Here is a 22,077-nt window from a genome sequence, read left to right on the forward strand (position 1 = left end):
CAAATAATTTCTAAAATAAAAAGAAACTTTAACTGTAAACTGCCTAAAACTATTCTTGTATTATATTTGGGAAATTCCTGTTCACATTTTACTAAAAGGCAAGAATTATTTAGTTTGCTAAAATAGGTATAAGTTATTATCTCAGCAGTATTTGTAACCGCCCAAAAATAAGGTGACCATGACATATTTCATCACTAGTATATTTTTAATCTCTGTTCAGTCATTTAGTATAGGATTAGCAGCAAGGCACTGCACAGTTGGTTGGGAAAGATTTGTCCCAAAGTTGGTGGTATCATTGGGATATGAACTCTGAAGGGAAAGAGAGGTCTTTCATTTTTGACAACTCTATTGCAAGGCAAGGAAACCAATGCATATAAGAAGCATGATAATCAAATACATGCCACACCTTGCTCTCATGTGTGAAAATAGTCTTTCTCATGTGTGAAAATACAATCCAGAAGGTCATATATATAATTTATACTTAAGTGTTTATAACTTTCACACTCCTAGTCATTTCTGCATGGCAGCCTCACTTGTCTTTGGTAATTACTCTTTTGGAGTAGAAACTTCATAAATGTTCACTTCAGTATGCTTTATAATGTACGCAGAGCTACTTATAATATACATAACACCCACTACTAATAGAGTTTATGTGTCAGGCACTGTCTTAGTTACCTTTCCTTTGCTGAGACAAAATAGCCTAGCTCATAGTTCTTAGAGGTTTCAGTTCATAGTTGGCTGGCTTCAAGGCAGGGTAGCATAACAGACAGGTATTACAAAGCAGAAGGGGTTTATGATGGGCAGAAAGTAGTAAAGCAAACAAGGGGGTGATCATAGCTCTTTCTATCCCTTATATCTTATCCAGGCTACTTAGAGGGGGTAGCACTTATTCCTTTAATCCTAGTGCCCTTGAGCCTAGCACTGCACTGTAAATCAGTCACACATTGTAGATCCAGGAATCTTTGACAAAGCCCCACCTACGATCACCTGAGGCTTTGGGGGGATATTTCGACACAAGCCATAAGAGACACCATGCTTATCATTCAACATGCAATACCATATCACCAAAACCACACTATAGTTTGACACAACTATTATCCCCATGTAGGCTAAAATCTTATTCAGTGTCACAGAGATAGCAAATGGGAGAAATGAGGTTCAAATCAGATCTCTCTGCCTCAAATCCCTGATCTTTTATTACAGTTTAATATAGTTGCCTAGTATTCTGTCTCCATAACTGGCGAGTCATCTATAAAAGGTCCAAGCTCTGCCTATGAAACCCTGGGGTCTTTCTCGGTCTTAGTCTATCACTAAACTTCCTTTGGCAGCTGAGATAATCACACGTTACTGAAGATTTCCAGTGGGCATTGTGTTTTGTAAATATTATCTGGCCTTTTTTTCCTTGGCTCTCTGAAACAGAGTGAATACACACACTAATACGCTGATGCTGTTGCTCTGAGGGAATAATTAATACAGTGAAATAGTTGGAGTCCATTTAAATACAGATTTAGTTCTAACTCTTGGAGTTCAAATTTTTTATCTGCACAAAGTATGTTCATCATTAAAAAAACCTTTTAAAATGGTAGTAAACATCTAGGCTACAATGACCCTTAAATATACAATTAAATGATTTTTAGCTTCTTTGCTTGAATTATAATTGAGTTGAATATTCTTTTTTGAATATTTTTTATTTGCCTTGGGCTATCTTACTTCACAGGGGAAGCTACAAACGGGGCAGAAAGAAATAATACGATATGACTTATCTGTATCTATTACACAGAAACAAGAAAAAAGGGCCCCAAATTCCTGGTACAGTATGAGAACCAAGAAGAACTGCCGTCAGGATTGCTAGGTTCATGTCCTTCATCGATGGTGACCTTGAACAAGCCACCAAACTGAGTGTCACCTTCTGCTTCTTCAAAGCAGCCCCAAGATCCCTTCAATTTAAAAATCCTGTGACTTGGCAAGATATAAAGTGATAGAAATGCAAATGAAATGTAAATTAAAATCTCCTCCTTCCCACTTCTCACTTCCAGTCTCTGCCACCAACCTGGTGTTGGGACTGTTGCATGTCATGAACTGTGCTAAGGGCATAAAGGACTTTCTGTCACAAAACATAAACGACCCAAACTGAGGTGTGTGGAAAACTTAATCTCCTTAAAACTGATAGGGTTGTCTGGGTGAGTCATACAAAGCATAGAGGCGACCAAAGTCTTTATTAATATAAGAAACCGCATTCCTCCCTCTGAATAGTAAGGGCACATCTTTTAAAAATCACCAATGTCATTGTTTAAACAATGTCTTCTAAAAATAGTGCTCCAGTCAGGGGTTTTTAATTTATTAGCACAGTGTTCTAGACATGAGTTTCAAATCTATGGAGACTCGAAAGAAATTTAATTAAAGGACTGAAGATAACATTAGTTACAATACTATAATAGATACAATGGCTGTAATTCTCAGAATTGTATTGGATGATCCTGAAATAAGATAGCCTTTCAATCATATTCATTACCAACAGTGCTCAAAGGATTATTAATCATATTATGTTTGGTGTGATGAATTAATTTAGCAACACAGTGATATCTGTACATATTAAGAAGAATAATACCACATCTATAGATTACATTAGTAGAGGTGGGGAAAGATGTATTAATCCACGGGTTCTTTGGGTGAGCCATTACCTTTTACTATTAAGTTTCCAGTACTGCTGGCAGTTCCAAAATGGTTAGTCGCTATGCAGGTATAGCTTCCAGCATCTGATTTAGTCACATTGATGATTCTGAGGTTTCCATCTTCAGAAATGGTAATTCTGAAACAAAAGTAAACAAACCAACATTGGCGAAGTTTATCACACGATTCTTCAGAAATTCTTTGTCTTTCTGTCCTCTTTCAAACTATAAATCATGGCTATATTACTTGACAGCCTCATTTTTAGGATGCTTGGCTACATATGCATAAACATTAGTGGAATGTGTGACTTTATGCTTCCTGTACTCTTATTGTTAAAAAATGCTCTTAAATCTCTGTTTAAATTATAAATATTGAGTAGGTCACAACCATTTCTCTTACTTTGGTACCCACCACTAGTTTTAAAACTGCTAATGAAGAATAAGAAAAAATCTTTTGACTGACTTTTTTTATTTTAATTTTTTAATTTAAAAAAAAGAAGAAAAGAAAAAAAAAAAAAAAAAAAAAATAGAACAGTAGCAGCATACCAGTATCACGAACATAAACAAATCAAAGCAAGAACATTCAAAGTGATACAGGGTCTCAAGACAAATTAATACAAATCAACAGTGCTTGTTACATTGCATATCACTATCCTCAATTACATTGCTCAGATTATCAGATGTAAGAATGAAAGACTGCTCAAACCATTAAAGAGATTAAGAAAATAATTCTTCAATAAAACCTTAGAGATATTTGAGAGTTTCACTAGACAAGATGGTAGGAGTTCACCATCGTAATTCCATTGCACATTGTTACCTTCAAAGAAAATGCTTCTTCTAAGTGAGAAGCTTAAATGAGGTATGATTATTTCTGAAATATGTCAGCCAATACATTTTAGCTGAACCTAAAAGATTGAAAATATTCCACAATTTATGTTAGGCTGGCAGGATAGCAAATGTAGATGGCACATCTTAGGCCCTACAATTAGGGACAAATATCTATTTCCTGCTGGGATGGAAATGGTTTTGCTAATAAACACAAGAGTTGAAACAGGAAAGATTTTAGAGAACCCTGTTTGCAGCATGACTACATGAAGAAGAATAAAATACAAAGATATGTAAGACAAGTAGCCTGGCTTAGAGGACAGATGGAAAAACAGGTTCACAGATAGCCCACTCCAGGTAAATTTCAGTTAAATTTGTACTCTGTATTTCAAATCACCACTTCTTTCTATCCCCCTTTTCACCGAGTCTATTGGAAGAACTCCTTACTTGGTCTGTCTACTGCCACTCTTCCCCTGAAATCCATTCTGCAGCCAGTGGCCTGATGTTCTCTTAGAACATAAACTAGATTTCACCACTGCCCGGCTTAAAGATCTATCTTTGGCTCCCCGTGGAACTCTGAATCACTTCCTGACTAGAGCCTACAGTAGGTTTAAACAAAAACAAAAACAACAAATAAACCTTTCTGTTGCCTACTTTATTTCTTGCCTCAAATGACCTCTAGTCACACCGTGCTTCCACAAGTTCCTCAGTACCTGAAACTCTTTCCCACGTCAGGGCCTTTGCCCTTGTTGTTCTACGTACATTGAGCACCACCGCCCTTCATCGGGATGTAGCTGGCACTTTCTTCACCTCAACACTTCAGCTGTGAGGTAGCTTTATTTGCAGACCGCTGCTGTCCACCTTCTAAAGTGGCTCTCCATGTTAGTCTATTTTCCTGAAGCCACTTTATTTCTTCCCACCAAACAAAATCTAGAACTAGTTTTGATACTTGTTAGTGGTTTTTACCACATGAAATACTGACTTTTCTGAGGGCAGGGGCAGTTTTTGTCTCATGACTGAACTTTCTGGATCTGGGACACAGGGTTGCACATAGTAGACATCCTCTAAGTATTTCTTAAGTGGTTGAATGAATGATTAAAGAAAGAAATATTCTAATAGAAAAATCAACAATGTATTGAGGAAATTTAGAGTGGCTGAGTCACAGGGTGCTAGCACCGGTCTTAATAAAGTCCTTTTCAAATATTTCAACAAAGGGGTGTATGGCGAGCAGAGCTTCCCTTCCTAGAATTTGTCCTGAAGCATTTTAAAAGTGCAGGTGAAGATTTAGATTCTCCAAGTGACCGATGCTGTGGGTATATTTGTGAAGCCTGTTGTGGATGGAGAAGATATAGCCTTTCTGAGGACCACTTTCGGTTTCTTGTAATTTAGTTGGCCAGAAGTTGTGAAGGTGAATGAATTCAGAAGGTTTCTGAAACAAATAGGGATGAATGTTCCTGTCAGAGTTCTGTTACCTGTACTTGCTTAAGTTTCTCAGTTTTGGCTTCCTCATCTATCAAATGGGACTAACAATCCCAACGTGATAGGTTGAAAATAAGAAAAGGGTTGGCGAGATTCCTAGCACTTTACCTGGTATTTATTACGTAGTGGTTCTCTTTTTCTCTTAAAACTGTATCCTTTTATTAAGTCATTTGTACATATTAGGAAAGTTAGACATCTTAACACACTTTCTTTCAATAGAGAAATTGAATTAGTCTTCATTTTGTACATTGTCTACAATGTCCAATGATCTGAGATCAATATACAAATTAACACAGGCACCCCAAATCAGTGAAGAAGACACACAGTAGGAGCAAGTGAGGCTGTGGTTGGGAAGTCTCCACCTGCTCTCTGGGAGAGGCCCAGGGTGCAGGCAGTGACCTCTGGGCTGCACGGTTGAAGCACACCACCTGTGCAGGCAAGGGAGCCGACCTGGTGCTAGAGCTGCCCCTGTGGGAGCAGCTGGACTGACACTGCTGCTGCAGGGTTCATGGATCTTTCCATTTTAGAAGCCATAAAACATACGCAATCTCAAGTAAGAAAGTTTTTAGAGTCACCAGAATCTGCTTTCATTGATGGCTATTAAAGAGTACTTTGAAGCCAAAGCAACAAATGAAGAAGCAGCATTAATAGTAGATATAATTCCTACTGGCAATATAGAAAAAAAAATACTAGGTGGTCATTGGGGCTGGGGATATAGCTCAGCGGCACAAGTGCTTGCCTGGCAAATGCAAGGTCATGAGTTGAACTCCCAGTACCAAAAAAAATTAATAATAAAAGAAAAGAGATGGTCATTGAAGAATTCTGCTCCTAAATCCCCCAGTGAAAAGGAACCTGTCCTTACACAGGAGCCCAAATCAACAAAACTAGAGTCAATAGAACATCAAGCATAAAGAAAAAACCTCAAGTAAATGTATGAATTTTAAGTTCATATTACTTTTTGTCCATGTGCATTTTTTCATAAAAAAATCCTCAAAATTATAATTTTAAATACTGCTTTTGCATAAATTAAATCAAAGTGTTGGTTGCAAAAAATGATACAGATGAGGACTTTGCTCATTCGCACCACAGAAACACATAACAGTTGCTCAATAAAGACCATCTGATACCTCATTTGCCAAAGAGCAGATGTACTGACAAAAATAAAGTAGTGATCATATCTTAATTGCCTCAATAATAACAGAAATAACTTTCAAGGAGTTAATCATATTTCTATTTATAAAATAATTTGCTGTAAGTTGCAAACTGTTGGCATATGAGAACTCAGTAACTGAGGTGATATTTGGGTTTTAGATATGCATGCATCTCCCACGATATAACATGAGTCTGAGGCATATAACATGCTTGGAGGGGTACGCTGACTCTTCCAAAAAACAAAGACCCATTAAAAATTTATTTCAGTTAAAATGGTACCATTGTAATGCTAAAAACCTAAATCTATTTCATGTATCAAACTCTAAAATGCTAATGGATATGAATAAACAAGTAAAGGAGATCTTATCAGATGACTTTGGTCCTAACCTTAACCCTGATACCTGTCAAGTACATCACCTGGCCAAATTATTCGTCATCTAAGAGCTGGTTGCTCAACCTTGGAAGTACTGATATTTTGGAGTAGATAATTCTCCATCTTGTGGAAGATATTAAGCAGCATCCTAGTCCTCTACCCGCTAGACCACGGCTGCTTGGCTCCCCCTGCTGTGTTGTGACCACCAAAAGTATCTGCAGACATTGTCAACTATCTGCTGGGAGAGGTCAAAATCACTTCAACTTGCAATACTGGTCTACATCAATTTGTTTTTAAATTTTTAATCTCGGAGCTGGGGATTTAGCTCAGCGGCACAGCGTCTGCCTGGCAAGTCCAAGATCATGAATTCGATTCCTGGTACCAGAAAAAAAAATTTTTTTAATCTCATAGGATATTATGATGAATATCATCTATACTGATGTAAGATACATGAAAAATTCTATTAACTGAAAAGTGTCTACAAGTATTTTTCCCACCATCATTTCCACTGCTGCTTTTGATATTTCCACTGCAACGTGCTGTTGCTACTCCAGCTGTGAGACCCAGCTAGCTCTTCACATTCAAGCATAAGGCACTCTTTTCCTCTTCGCCTCAAAGCTTCCATACCCAACTTTGTATGGCCTTTATGAAATGATACAGTAATTTTACAAACTATTGTACTATTCATTTTTATAATTCAATGCCTAACATTGTGCTTTAATCTTCCTTTTTTATTCACAAAGAGGTAAGATTTTAAGCGTTAGAAAGCAGACAAGAGAAGGTCAATGAGGGAGATCATTTGTAGAAGGGGTAGCTTTCACTAAATCTCATGATACTGCTATATCTGCCGATTATTCCTAGGTCTAATCCAAAGGAAGGGGCAACATGATATTCCAGGAACTGTTCTTTTGTGAAAAGTCAACTACTTCCTTACCCAAGCAATATTGTTTAGTGGCTAGGAACATAAACTCCAAAACTAAGCCACACTTAAATCTAAATCTTAGTTTAGTTTTATGTCTAAAGCTCAACTCATGCTACTTATGAGACATGTGATTTTTGGTATATGACTATATCCCTGTATGTATTTCTTTATTTTTTAATTTTAATTTTAATTTTTATTAGTACATGCTTGTAGTGCACGATGACTGCATTCATCCTGGGGGTGTTGGTACCCTTACATAACACATCTTAATTCTTTTTTATATCCCCTTTCCTTCCCCTGTTTCCTTACTTGATAAAGTGGAATAACAAAAGAAACTATATGGTAAGGTTGCTCGTAGGTTGTACAGTACATAAAATGATGCCTGGCACATAACATATACCGCTTAAGTACATCAGCCAAATGTGCTGAAGTAGAACTCTGCCCCACACCCCTGGACCCACTGTTCCAAGCCTCCATAAAGAACTCTGTTCGTGCTTCCTGGATGATGAGGAGCACAAAGTAGTCATAGAAGGGAATGAAATATTGGGCTCAATCATTTGTGGATATTTACTAAATGCTCCCTATCAATTAGGCCTTGGCCAGCAAATAGTAATGTGAGCATTAAAGTTTTTGTTTTTAAGAAGCTCATTAATAAATCAAAATTTTCCATGATTATATAGCTAGAAATACATTCTATGTGCAATATATACAACATACACATTTCTATAGTGTGCAGTAGAGTGGGCACTGCTTTATCCATTTGGAAAGCTTTACCATACACTATCTAGTCCTAAGGATGAACCAAGTACTCAGTTCTGGCCAATACAGAGACCTTATCCTTTTGTCTACACTGATTGGTTTAGGGATAAGCATGTCACCAAAACCAGGATCTCTATGACAACTCTATGTCTTTCTGCTCAGATTGTTATATTTGGAAGACAGGAATATGCAACTCCTAGCCGCCATCTTGCTGCCACATAAAGAAAGGAAGCCTTACAGATGCCAAGCAAAAACTTAATCTGAGACAGGCTGGGGGCGGTGGTGTTTCTGACATCTTGGAACTCCTGTTTTTATTCATACTGAAGTCAACAGCATCCCTTAGATGCCCTGGTTTATATGCAGGGCAAGCCAATGATTCTAGATATTGGGAATTGGTTTTTTGGCCCTTATAATTGGAAGAGTGCAATTTTTTCCAGGAAATGACTGAACCGGTTCAGGTGATATTGGTAATGCAAGCAGAGAAGAAGGAATGGATTTGCAGATGGTATGTGATGACGGCTTCTATAGTCTTCCTGTTAGAAGACTGATGAATGCTGCTACGGAGGAAGAAGCACAGAGTTCTGATTGTGAAGAAATTGATGTGATGTTTCTTCATACACAGCTGTATTATACATTGACTATCTACAAATAAAGGCTGAGAAAGTACATTGTTTGACATGCTGCTTTTAATTTGTTTTATGTGATTTTTTATGATCCAGAAATCAGTTATAGAGCTAGCATTTGGGGGGGGGGTACTATTCGAACCAACTCAAACAACTTCTGACACACAAATCAATAATAAAATTGAAATACTTGCTTCTTTTAAAGCTGATGCTATCCCATTTCAGAAAAAAGTTTTTTTCAACTATTATTTCTACATTTTTTCTCATGAGCATAGTGCTTAAATCCAGTCCAAGGACAGCTTTATTTTAATGCTTATTTCTTGAGGAGATTTCAAAGTTTCCTCTGTGTGCCCTCTCATCTTAGTCTCGCATGTTAGTCTGTTGACTGACCTGTAGCTATTAGCTTGATATTGAACTTTGACCTCCTCCAAATGCTGATGAATAGTGATAGTGGTAGATAAAAAGAATTGGAAATGTAAATCCAGCCCTGGCTTAGAATAGGTTAGCCCTGACCTACCTGAGGGCTTTTTGAAAAAAAAAAAATCAATGATAATATCAGAGAAGAGTCAAAGATGATAAAGCAGCAAGTAATAAAAATAAAGGTGTAACACATAACTTAATTTTCCCTACATGAAAAGAAGTCAGCTAATTCACAACACAGTAAGTTACCAGCAGTGTATAGAATCAGGTGCTCCCCACCGTCCCTGGAGATTTCCGATGTATGGAGGATAGGCGTATATATGAAATTAAGAGATAAATTGAATCTCTCTTTCTTAGTATGAGGTTCCGGGTTTCAGCCACTGAAGAGCTGACCTTGTCAGTCCTATAAATCAAAACAAGTCTGGGAACAGGGGACCTTTAAAAATGCTGATCTTTTCTTTTCGAGGGCTTTAGTAACAGGTGACAAAAGCGGCCAGCTCCACAATATTCTATCACCCCAAAGAGGGGGGTTTTCCCAAAATGGTGACCACTGATTTCTGTAAGCAGTTCTGCATGGAAGCCCAGCTGCTTAGAAAGGAGGTAGTGCATGCTTACTTGCTTTTTAGTCGCTTTAAAATATTTCCCTATCGTTAAACCCCTTTCAACTCTAACTTAGAAACTCACCTCTCCCTTTCTGTGAAAGGAAGAATTATGGAATGATAATATCCTATCAGCAAGCAAATAAACAAAAACTCAATGTAAATTTCAAACTCTTTAGTTAAATTTTAAATTGTCTTTATTATTGTTAGATCTGAGATAATATATCTCACTTACAATTTTGTGCAATGTAAAAAAAAATTATAATAAGCTTTTCCTTTCTTCTATACATGACAGGTTCCAGTAATCATGTATGAAGCCTGAATCCCAGAAAGTGCAACAGTATATTTCCATATCACAAGGGAGGCTAACACTCTTGAAGAGTGAAAAAAAAATTACAATAAAACCTCAAACACAGAAGTATTGTTTCTTCTCAGCTCAGCAAACCAGCAGCATGGTGACCTTATCAGAGGCATCTCCACTCCAGGCAGAAGAGGACTGCTGGACCCCAGGGGCCATCAGTGGTGTGCTAGGATGAGAGCAGTTAATATAGGCATCCATCAGAGATCTCCACATGCCCATTGGTCTCTCATCATTAGACCAGAACAATGGCTGCAGAGCCCGAGACACGCATACTTCATTCTGCACTGAATATTCTCTTAGTTCAAGTAATTGGGAGATTTCAGGTAAACACTCATTCCTGCCTAAGTATAACAAATGGAAAAAATAGGGCAATACCACTAACAAATGCCTCAAGGCACCAGTAGGTGAGAGGACAGGAAAAGTAGCCCCTTGAAGCGTATGAACCTCTCATTAAACTTCCTAACTGGTCCCTGTGGGCCTTTGAGATTGTGATCCCTTTCTTTAAACTACCACCATTGGCTGAGTGCATGGAGCAGAGTCCTGGGGAAGTCTTTGGGCATGAAGCCACAGTTCCAGTCCTCTTTAATTCTGCCTACTCCATACATACGACACAAAGAGAACACAGCCCTAGAACAGGGGAGAGTGGGTGTCAAAGGACCACAGACTGAGGAGCTTTAAACCAGAGGCATTTACTTATTATGAGGGCAATGTTTTGGAGGCTGGAAGTCAGGAATGAGAGAAGAGGCAGGGAGGTTTCTGGTGGATGGTGTGAGGGAGAGACAAATCCCCTATGTCTCTCTCCCAGTTTCTAGCGGCTGTCAACCATGCTCGGTGGTCCTTGCCTAGTAGACACAGTACACTAAGCTCTGAACTCTTTATCATGTGATACTTTTCCTGTGTGATTCTTCATACCATCTCCCCTTGCACATATGTCTACACTCAAATTCCCTGGATTAAGATCCACGCTAGTCCAGTATGACCTCATCATAGCTTGATTACATCTTCAACAGCCCTATTTCCAAATAAGGTAACATTTACAAGCTCTAGGTGGATCTGAATTTTAGGGGAATACTACTGAACCCACAACCAGTGTCATGAGAGAAAGCTCACTGAAGCTGTTAGCTCTGGGTGATCCAATACCTTCAAGACGTCCTTTGTGGTCCTCAGAGGAGGAGTATTAGGGGGAATCTAGAGAGACTTGGCCTCGTGGGGCTGCTGTCACCTCATAAACTCAGTCTCCTACCTGCTGTTGTAAGGTGTGGCCCATTTCCCCACCAGTGCCCAGTGGAGGCTTAACCCTGCTGCTATCTCCAGATACATTGACAATCAACTGTGGAAGATTGATAATGCGTAACGATAATGATTGATAATGGCGATGGATAATGCGTAACGTCTGAGAAGAGAAGGGAATTAAGGCTTGCCTGAGATTTCAGTTTCTTCTTTACATAATCTAGTTGGTTAGTTTTTTGGATCAAATTAGGTCTCTGATTGATCCCTTTTTTTGGCTACTCTGGATAATTAATATGTATTTTAGTAATAAATTTACAGCTAAAATTACAGGTGGCCTAAACCCAAACTGTGACCCTATGGTTTTCTAGGTTACATGAAGTCAAACTGCTTGGGAGAAAGGCCCTTTCTTTACCTGTCGCTGAGGCATCAGCAGTGTAGCCTAATTTTGGAATCCAACATCCACGCAATCATCAAGACCTCCCGCAGTGGAGAGGCCACAAGAAAGGGACAGAGACAGGACCTGCATGTTCAGCCTCTCAAGAGAACTAGCCTGCAACCGAGTTATCATATGCACTGAGTAGAGGGGTATTCGGCTTTGTGCCAGCTCAGAAATTAGAAAAGCCAAGCATATTCTTTGACCCTAACATTCTAGACCTACTTCTTGGCCAATAACACCAAAACTTTTTCTGAAGAGAGGAAAAAAGGAGTTGTTTCGGTTTCAATCAGGTTGGCTACTTATTCCCACAAAATGCAAATGGCATTTGAACTTGTACCTGGTGTCTTTGTTACTTTTCTCATTGCTGGGATAAAATACCCAACACTCCAAGTTAAAGGAGGAACGGTTTATTTAGCTCACAGTTTGTACAGGTTTCAGTCCTTAATTGGCTAGCTCCAAGGAAGGGTGGCACATGGCAGAAGAGCAATAGTTCACTGTGGTGGAAGACAGCAAAAGCAGCAAGAGAGGAGGGGGACAAGCCTCTTTCTGCTCCTTATATTGAAGGCAGGCTACCTGCCCTAGGGCAGGTGTAGCACTCATACCCTTAATCCCAGTACTGGACCATGAATCAACCACAAAGTCTAGGTTCAGCTACCTCTGAAATGCCTGACTCCCATGACGTTATGAGGCTTTGGGGGGACATCTAGACACAAATCATAACACCTGGCATTTGTGTGTTTGCCAATTTAATTTGATTTTTTTTTTTTTTTTTTTTTTTTTTTTCGGTACCGGGAACCAAACTCACGACCTTGTGCTTGCCAGGCAGGCGCTTTTGCCACTGAGCTAAATCCCCAGCCCCGCCAATTTAATTTGAAAAGCCTGATAGAAGGGAGTGAATTATCCTGATTTACAGAGAGAAAGATTGTTTTGTGGTAATCTGCAATTTATAGCAAGTCACCCAAGAGCCCTAGAAGATGGTTTTGCTCCTCATCTTAAGGGGAAAAAAGCATGTTATGGATTAGAAATTTAAATGGAGGTCAATGAGAAAAGACTCACTCCAAGGGCAATTTCAAGCAAACCTGTCATTGATCTTTCCATGTAGTCCGCGGCAGCAAGAGACATCTCTATTGAACAGGCACCCCAGTGACAAAGTTCCCTCAGAGATAATTTGTTTTCTGTTGTAAAACCTGGGTTTAATAAACCACTGAACAACCTGTGTATTTGAGTCTGCCGGAAGAACCAGCAGAGGTTCAGACCCCATTGCCCTTGCCTGTAACTCTGCTCTGAAGAGAAAATAAACTTCTGTTTGCTTAACCAGGTTCGAGCGAGGTCTCACTTCCTCAGAACAACAGTGTTAAAGCCCCATAAAATGACCTGGAAAAAATTAACTGACTAGGACTAGATGAGCATTAAGGATCATAAAGTTTATTTTAATTATTCTTGGTGAGGGTGCACAAAGATGTAGGGAAAGTTTTCCTTGGACTGGTAAAATTTGCAGTTGTGCTTATCCACATGGTAAGCATGTAACACTGAGATGCCATGCCCTGGGAAGAAGAAAATAAAACAAAGAACATCTTTTGAGGTGTTTTTGTCTAAAATTTGTTTCTTAAACGCCTGTTAATTTATGCACAATCTCTCTGTGTCTGCATTACTGTATGATTTAAAACTCCTTTCTTCTGAGGACTTATGACCTGAGATAATTTCAGCAAAAATCTACAAGGCATTGTGACGATGGATGGGGGAAGGTGGAAATGAATACATTTTACTATTTATAGCTGTATGTATTTATATCAAAGCATCCTAATAAGGAATATTACTTTCATAAGGAGAGAAATTTATTAAAATAAAAGGCATTTAGGAAGTTTTATATAACAACCGCTTAGTACACTAGAACAGATCATAAAAGAATAGATCAAAGAACAGGTGCAAGTATCTGTAGAAATAATTTGAAATAAAGAAGAAATCATGGGCAAAAATGAGCCAAAAGACCTAGCAGTGACGGGGAACCTTTTAGAGCTTTCAGTGACACAAACAGCACACGGCAGCGTACCTGCCGTAGGTTTGGCACCACTGACCTAAAGGAAGAACTGTAAATATAGTAAGTCGAGTGCTGGTCTTGGAAGGGATTTAGGACGTTTTTAAGCACCTTCAACGTATTTTTGGGTGCTGGTAAATACTTGTGTGTTATCTCATTTAATCTGAACACCTTAAGGAACAACATTACCTCAACTCTTCAGCTAAAGAAATCCAATAGAATGTTAAAATGTTCAAGGTCAACATAATTGATAAAGGATGGAGAAGAGTTTTAGAGTTTCACACAAGTTTCATTACAGTATCTCTGCTTTTTGTACTCTGTTGTCCAGGGGGTTGGAACAGGTATAGGAAAGCAGCAAAAGAAGAAAAAAATATTACTGCATTTAAGAGATTTCTCTGAAGTTTGCCATCAGATTTCTGATTATAATTTTTTTGGGGGGGGCACCAGGAATTGAACTCAGGACCTTGTCCTTGCCAGACAGGTGTGGGACCACTGAGCTATATTCTCAGTACTTTCTGTATATAATTAAATAGTATTTTTTTTACTTTCTAATTTTACTTGTCAAAATAGCTTTTTCTATTGTTAAGAAATTTATGTTCTCACTGACCTGCCTGAAAACATGAGCAATTTGAAGAAAGACTCACAGAAAGTCCCTTTACCCCTAAGTGACTAAAAGGCCAGGAGATAATATTAATTATTAATTAGAAAGGGAGGTACACTATACAGATTATGTAACTTAGAAAATAGAGGCAGCTTTATAACACATACAGCAATATTGGTGTTGCTAAGAAAAAACTGCTTTAATTGTATTGTGTACCCAATACCTAACCCCTTGGTAATTTCAGGATGATGGTTTATTTGCTTTGACCCTTTGTACTAGAACTTCTTAATATTTCTGAGAGAGGAAATAAAGATAGAATTTCTTAGCTCATGCTCATATCACAAAAGAACGACTCATTTACATTTCCTCATGTCCTTCCCTACCCTGCATCTTGGCTGCATTTCCCATCCCTGTCCTCTGCAGAAGAACAGAAATTCAGGATCACCTGAATGGTAATATGACTCAGACTTTCAAAAACTCCGTGGCATGCTCACAATTTTTGCCATCTTAATTCAAATATTAAATGGGTCTTCTCCATATTTTACAAATGTGTTACTTGGGATGGTGTCTTAACCTTCCTTGGATCTAGTTTGCCATCTCTACATTGGGGGCCATAATAATATTACTTCAAAACCACAGGGATTTTGAGGAGGCAAAAGGCAAAAATATCTGTGAAACATTTATAACTGTCATGGTGCATACCAAATAATTAATAACTGTTAGCTGAAAAGCATCAGTATTGAAATTAGTAGTTTCGGTGTCATTATAATCAATAGCCACTTAATATTTTGTTTAAATGGCTCAAAGTTCTAAATTAAAGCTATTGAGTGAAAGAAACTGTATACTGCTGTGACAGATGGAGACTAGTATCCTTTTGCCATAGTGATAAATATGAAGATAAACATGATGAAAAGCTTAAATTATTATCTCTTAACCAGGTATAGTCGTCTGCCAAGATTCTGGACCTATAGCCTGCTATTATTTTGGTAAAGGGGGATTCCTAAGAGTTTCACACGTCCTCACACATGCTAGAACCAAACTGAGTTTCCTTGATATACTCAGAAGTATATATAAAAAAGGTTGCTCCATGTTACTTAATGTCTACACAAAGTGTCCTGTCCAAAATCATCTCAGTACTTGCAGAAGTCATCTGTTATTCCAAGAAACACAAATCTATTTTAACGATGCTGCCAGGATTAAGTTTCTTTTTTATAACCCTCTGACCAAGTTGGCCACCAATATATGTTGAGTAGGTCCCAATACTAAAATTCATAGCCTTGCAAGGTTACTAATCCACTCATTCTCGTAGATTATCTCAAAATATCATCACTTCATCTCTCCAAAGAATTTCCAGAAATCAGGTGTCACCTCTTGCGCTTCTTTCTGTTTCCTTATCATTGCATACTACCAGGCATGTAAAAATAGTTTGATTATTAGATTGAAATTCATTTAGTCTTGGAAATGTTTAGGGATACTGATGACACTTCTTTGGATTAGAACCTTAATGTTTAGGTCCTATCATTCCTTTTTTTGATGAATAGCTGGATGTCAAAGATGTTTTAAGAATTTGAAGCAAATGATAACATTTTCTCCCACCCCCACCAATGCAACCATGCACACTGTTTTCAAAACCTTATAGAGCTACAGTTTCTAAATATTGCAAAACTGAAAAGCAAAACAATTGTCCTGGCATAAACAGATGTTACCAAAATTTTGTCATGAAAGTCTACAGGCTGTATTTATTCCTTTCTGCAACACTCAATAAACGAGTCTATGTGCTGAAGTTAATGTGTGGGTATTCTCCTCTCAGGGAAATACTTTTTTATGTGCCCTCAGTTCTAATTTGCACAAAGGCGATTTCCATGATCAACCCAAGTCCTTGAAGCAATTGTTCTCTTTTCTCTCAACTATTATACTCAAGTCTCTTTTTCCTTCTAGATAGCAAAGAAAGCTATTTCTTTTAAAAAAAAAAAAGGCTATTCTTTTCCAACAAACCACCTAAAAGGAACTGTGAAGTCACACAGGTAATGGGTTTCAATAAATAAGTCTCATGATGACAGAACATTTAAGGGCTTGACATATGGGTCCTCTCCTATTTAATAGCCCAAATCTGCAAGGGCCTTCTCCTAATTCCAAGGAGAAGATGATGACAGAAAAAAAGTGAAGAGCTTAAAAAAGTGGGCATAAGAAAGGAGCAGGAAGCTGTTATTATTAAAAGTGTCTTGGTTGAGAGGTAGAAGGTAGTACTTTAGATGTCCCAGTGATAAAGGGGGTTTGATAAGGACATGAGGGAGACGGGCTTGAACAGAACAGATCATTGTGAATCGGATCTATTTAAGGGGAAGCAAAGAAAAAGATACTATTGGAACATATTTGTGGTATATACGCATAAAAAAGTTTTTGGCAAATCCTTCTCTACTAATCAGTATACTGCATTTGGAAAATCTGGCAAATATGGCTTTTGCATAAATGTTAAACTCAAAAGAATGAAACAATACTGTAATCTTGAAAGCACAGTAAACTATAATCAATAAACCAAAGGCACAATTGTTTCCAAAGAACCCACAGCATGCTTTGTTACTTTATTGATGTGTCCAGTATTTTAGGTCAAGGGATCCAGAACTGTTAGACATACTTGTCCTGGGTAGGCAATAAGGAATTCATTAAAAGCTTTCCTTTGAGTATGTGTGCCTATATGTGATTGTCCAGGAATGAGTGTGTGTGTGCATGTGTGTGTGTGTGTGTGTGTGTGTGAGGTCAAAACAAAAGAGCACAATGGTGAACATTTATGAGCGACAGTGATACAACAAAAATTGGTGTTCATAGCAACTACATTTTTAAAAAATAAGCTTCCTGAATAATAATAATAATATTTAAATATATTCACTTTGTAGTGGTCAGATAGCAGAGGGAAACAAAGTTGAAAAGAATATAAAACATCAGGGGGCCTGTATAATTAATCAGCAAATCTACAAAATATGCCATAAATTGGATCTGTAATTATACCACTGGGTTTGGAAAATATAAAACTGAACTTTTTATATAAGTATTCAGGTTTATTTCTTAATATCTATCTCTAGCATAAAACAGTGTAAGGTACACTTGAGGAAGTATGGGTAAGAGAGTTAATGCTTTCGTTCTGGTTATTTCCATCCTAATTTGGGAGAACTTAGAGCTTCCTGATAGTCATAATGCAGTTTAGTGTAAGAGAAAAATATCTTGCTATTCTTGAGTTTCTGTTGAGAGAGAAAATTTTAAAAGTCCCTAGCCAATAAAGTTTCTATGGATCTAAACTTTGCCGGGAACCATATTCCTTTTATGAAACTAGGTTATGAAACTGACTTTTAAAATATATGTTGTTTCTTTGTAATTTTCAGTTGCAGTCCTTTCTATTTACTATATACTTTAAGGTATCAATTTCTACTGAGCATTTATTCCAAAGATTCGGGAATTTTACTTACTGTTTTTAAATTAGATTTATATAGTTTGAGAAAGTACTTTAATATAAGTTATAGTGCACTACTTTCCTTGCAAGGAATTAATATTTTACATATGAGAAGTCTAGGTAACCCATACACATCCAGTCATTTTCTGACCATCATGCTCCTAGGTAGCCTCTCAGACACTCAGACAATCACTAAATAACTAGTTTTTAAGAATGTTAATCTTTTCTCTAAATTTTGTTTTCCCAGATAATAAAATAAAGAAACACAAAGTCATTTTTGGTCTGCTGTAAGTATTGGCCTATCTGTAATCAGGACCTTTTTCTTGAGTACATCATATACATACAGCCCTTTAATAATCATTATACAGTGTTCCTATACAGTGAACATTTATTGTACTTCCAACTTAGCATCCATTCCTGTCTGTAATTATGAAAAAATAATTATGACTTCTTTTGGGAAACTATATCTTTACACTCTCAAACCACCTACTTTAGTTGTGTTTACAACACCATCCTCTGGCTACCAGTATGTTCAAGTGACTCAGGTGCATCCAATGGGAGGCCATCATATGCTCTTAATTAAAATCCATTGGTCTATGGTGGGCATGTGTCATTCATTCTACAAAGTTTCTTGAGAGAACTGTTCCAGAGGTCTGTGTTTTCTGCTGGAATTTCCTGACACCACACTGGAGAATAGCTGGCTTTAGAATGAAATAAAAAGGAATTAAGTCTTGAGGTTTCCCTACCCCAAAAGCCCCAGTCATGGAATTTTCAAATACATGAGCAAGCAGATTACCTTGAAGGGTGATAAAAATGTTAATCAGTGGGAAAGTGGTGATAATTGCAAGACTATACATTTATTAAAATTTTTGAGTTTTACAGTTAAAATGTATAAACTTTATGGTATGTGAACCATACCTCAATAAGCCATTAAAAAAAAGAAACCTGTTGTAAGCCAATTTGAATTGGGTTTCTGTCACCAGTAACCCAAACAGCTGTAACTAATACAGTTATACTAGTGAGATAAAGTACACAGCAGAAATAGTGTCTGTGTGCCAATCAAATGGGTGAACTGGCTCAAAGAAGAGAATCAGTAGATACTTATGCTGACCATACTTGTCTAATCACTGTCTTTTTCATCAGCAGACCACCAATTCATGCCACATGGACCTTGCCCTCTTTAAACGTAATGCATAATAAGTCGGGGAGGCTGTACCCAACTGTTTGGTGGTGATGCTGAGGAGCTGTTTCTGTGAAAAGTGGGTTATTAAAGACATGGTACACTTATGGGAACGGTATCAAGAGATGAAGGGCGAGAGGATAGAGGGAAGGGAAAGGATGTAAAAAGGAATTCTGATGTGTTGTGTGCATGTACCAACTCCACACAGGGAATGTAAACATTATTTACTGCAAATGTGTACTAATACAAGTAAGTGGTACCTTTCAAGATGCCATATGTACCAACTGTCCATGATAATTTGTACATTGCAAACATACACTAATGAGAAAATGTCATTAGATTTGTGAGACACCAGGGTGTTTGTCTTAATTTCTACTCAATAATCACAATTTTTTTCCTGTCCTATGACAGAATTAGTTGTAGTTCAGGCTTCACCTTTAGCTCTAACTCCATTTTGCAGAAAATTCAGTCTAAAATAATTCAAGAAGAGGCTTCCTGGCTGGTCAAGTTCATCAATCATTCAGGAAAATTCCCCAGGTAACTGCCATATTCTTCACCTTTACTTCATCATTATGGTGAGAGAGACTTTGGAGGAATATGTCCCTGTATATGTTTAGTTTTGGCCTTTCCACGTATTTTCTAAGTTTTTAACTGTTTAGGAATGCATTCTGAAGTACAAAATGATAGATTCCTATACTTATCTTACTTTGAGGAGGGAGAGGAAAAAAAGCACATTGTAATTAACTTCCAAAAAACGTACAAAGCAATTTTCTCGTGGGGAGAAGTATGTACATACTCACAGAGTCTGTACTCAATTCAGCTGCTGACAAGCCATTTTGGAACAGTTTTTGAGATTAGCACAGAAAAACAGCACATGCAATCTCAGCTTATTTGTTCCAGCCGATACCATCTGAACAGCAGCCCAAAGGCACAGGCCTTACAGATAAGGCTCACTTCCTAACTTTCAACTAAAAACGGTCAAGGTTCAAAGACGCGTGACCTGGGCCGCCTTCACTGACACAGCATGAAGTACTAAAGGCAGTGCGGCTTTGCACTTTTTGTCTGAACAGAAATTCCATCAAAATCATTGTCATGTTTTTTAATAAACTCTCCTGAGATAGGTATTTAGAAAACGAAATGTTTTTCTGTCTAGACTTAGACTTTTAACATGTGTCGATCTACACTCCAACAAAACTCATCACCTCCCTACGGATTCATCGTAGCGAGTTGTTCAGTTTTTTCCTCTGACACTTTTGAAAAGTGATGGGGCTGTGTCTGCTCTTCTCTGGCTTTAAATTTCATGATTGTGTCACTAGTCAATAAAGTCATAGGTTTGGAAAATTTAGCAAAAGGAAAAACAGGTTGGTGACTGAAACATTCTGTCCATGTAGTGTAGAAAACACAATGCCTTTTCTTTTACACTGTTGAAATGAGTCAAAATAGCAATTTTTTATAGAAAAAGTATATATATATATGTATATATGGAGAGAGAGAGAGAGGGGGGGGAGTTAGTGGTACTTGGTTCACCAGCTTAGTTTGTTCTATGATTTTGGAAAAGATGTCCACATTTTACACTTGTGCAGAAAAAATGGCCATGATCACGTCTGTCACTAGACGTAGTTTGTAATCAAAACCACAATTTTGCCAAATGCTTCTGAGAACTAAATTATTTTCAAATGAAAACATTCATGAAATGAGGTACCACTCTCTCTTTCCATCTCTCTCTCTCTATATATATATGTACACACACATATATACACATATTTACATATATATATTATATACATATATTTGTTCTTGGGAGATAGATATAGATATAGATATAGATATAGATATAGATAGATATCTATATATTTATATATCTATCTCCCAAGAACAAATTTGCCCAGCTGGGATTTATACTAGACATCAATTCTAAGAAAATAATTACCTATAAAACTGATACTATAAAAATATTAATAGCTGAGATCTTCTTAAAATTGTGTATAATAACTGGTGTAAAGGTTCTCTTTCTCTTCCTTTCTAGTCTTTGTGCCTTGCACTCATTCAATGCCTGGCAGTGCTTACTGTCCATGCTTGGTGATCAGGCAATAAAGATGGATAGGGAACAGTCCCCTCCTTCAAGAAACTCACAGTCTGATTAAAAATAAAATTCCTCTATCATCATTACTAATTATAATGAATAACGTGATTAACTGAAGTATGTGTTTGCAGGGTATCCTGAAAACATAGTAAATGTCCTGAATGGGGATGAATAAAGGAAGATTTTTTTATGGAGATAATCTGATTCTTAAAGGACACATGAGTTAGATACAAGGAATGATTGAAAAATACAGTGAATATTGGAATTTTTTAAAAAAAATGATTATAGTAGAAGACACATTGCCATTACTCCCCTTCAAATAGTCCCCTTGTGTTGAATACACTTATTTCATTATTCCTACCACTTTCTGAAGCAATTCTGGAAGTCCTCTTTTATGAGTAGCCTTAGTTGTGCTACTGTGGCTGCTTTAAGATCCTGAACTGATTCAAAATGTCTGCTTTGCTTAGTCATTTTGATTTGGGAGAGTCATACAATGTCAGCTCTGGTAAATAAGATGGATGAAGATACACTGTAATTTTTTTAACCCTGTTTTTCCATTGGATTACAATAGCAGCATTCACAACATTTTTGATCATATTTCATAAAGACTAATAAATGAGGACTTCCAGAACTGTTTCAGAAAGTGGAAAGCATGATGGAATAAGGGTTGTCTTAGTTACTTTTCTCCCATTGCTGAAACAAAATACCTGACACTCAAAGTTAAAGGGGGAAAGGTTTATTTAGCTCACAGTTTATAGAGGTTTCAGTCCATAATCAGCTGGCTCCAAGGCAGTGTGGCACATGGCAGAGGAGCAACAGTTCATGGCAGTGGAAGATAGCAAATCGAATGAGAGGAGAGAGCGAGAGTGAGAGAGAGAGAGAGAG

General features: G+C 37.5%; 1 protein-coding gene across 6 annotated transcripts in view; it reads right to left on the reverse strand.

Annotated features, from left to right (window-relative positions):
• Positions 1-22,077, reverse strand: part of Cntn4 (contactin 4) — a 661,264-nt gene that overhangs the window by 70,096 nt on the left and 569,091 nt on the right. For all 6 annotated transcript variants that reach the window (XM_005383752.2, XM_005383753.2, XM_013513798.1 and 3 more), the window contains one exon: positions 2,682-2,809. In XM_005383752.2, coding sequence (XP_005383809.1) covers positions 2,682-2,809 — 128 coding nt within the window. The remainder of the gene's footprint in view (positions 1-2,681; positions 2,810-22,077) is intronic.

This window comes from Chinchilla lanigera, unplaced genomic scaffold, assembly GCF_000276665.1.
Source record: "Chinchilla lanigera isolate Chin_1 unplaced genomic scaffold, ChiLan1.0 scaffold00020, whole genome shotgun sequence".
NCBI lineage: Eukaryota > Metazoa > Chordata > Mammalia > Rodentia > Chinchillidae > Chinchilla > Chinchilla lanigera.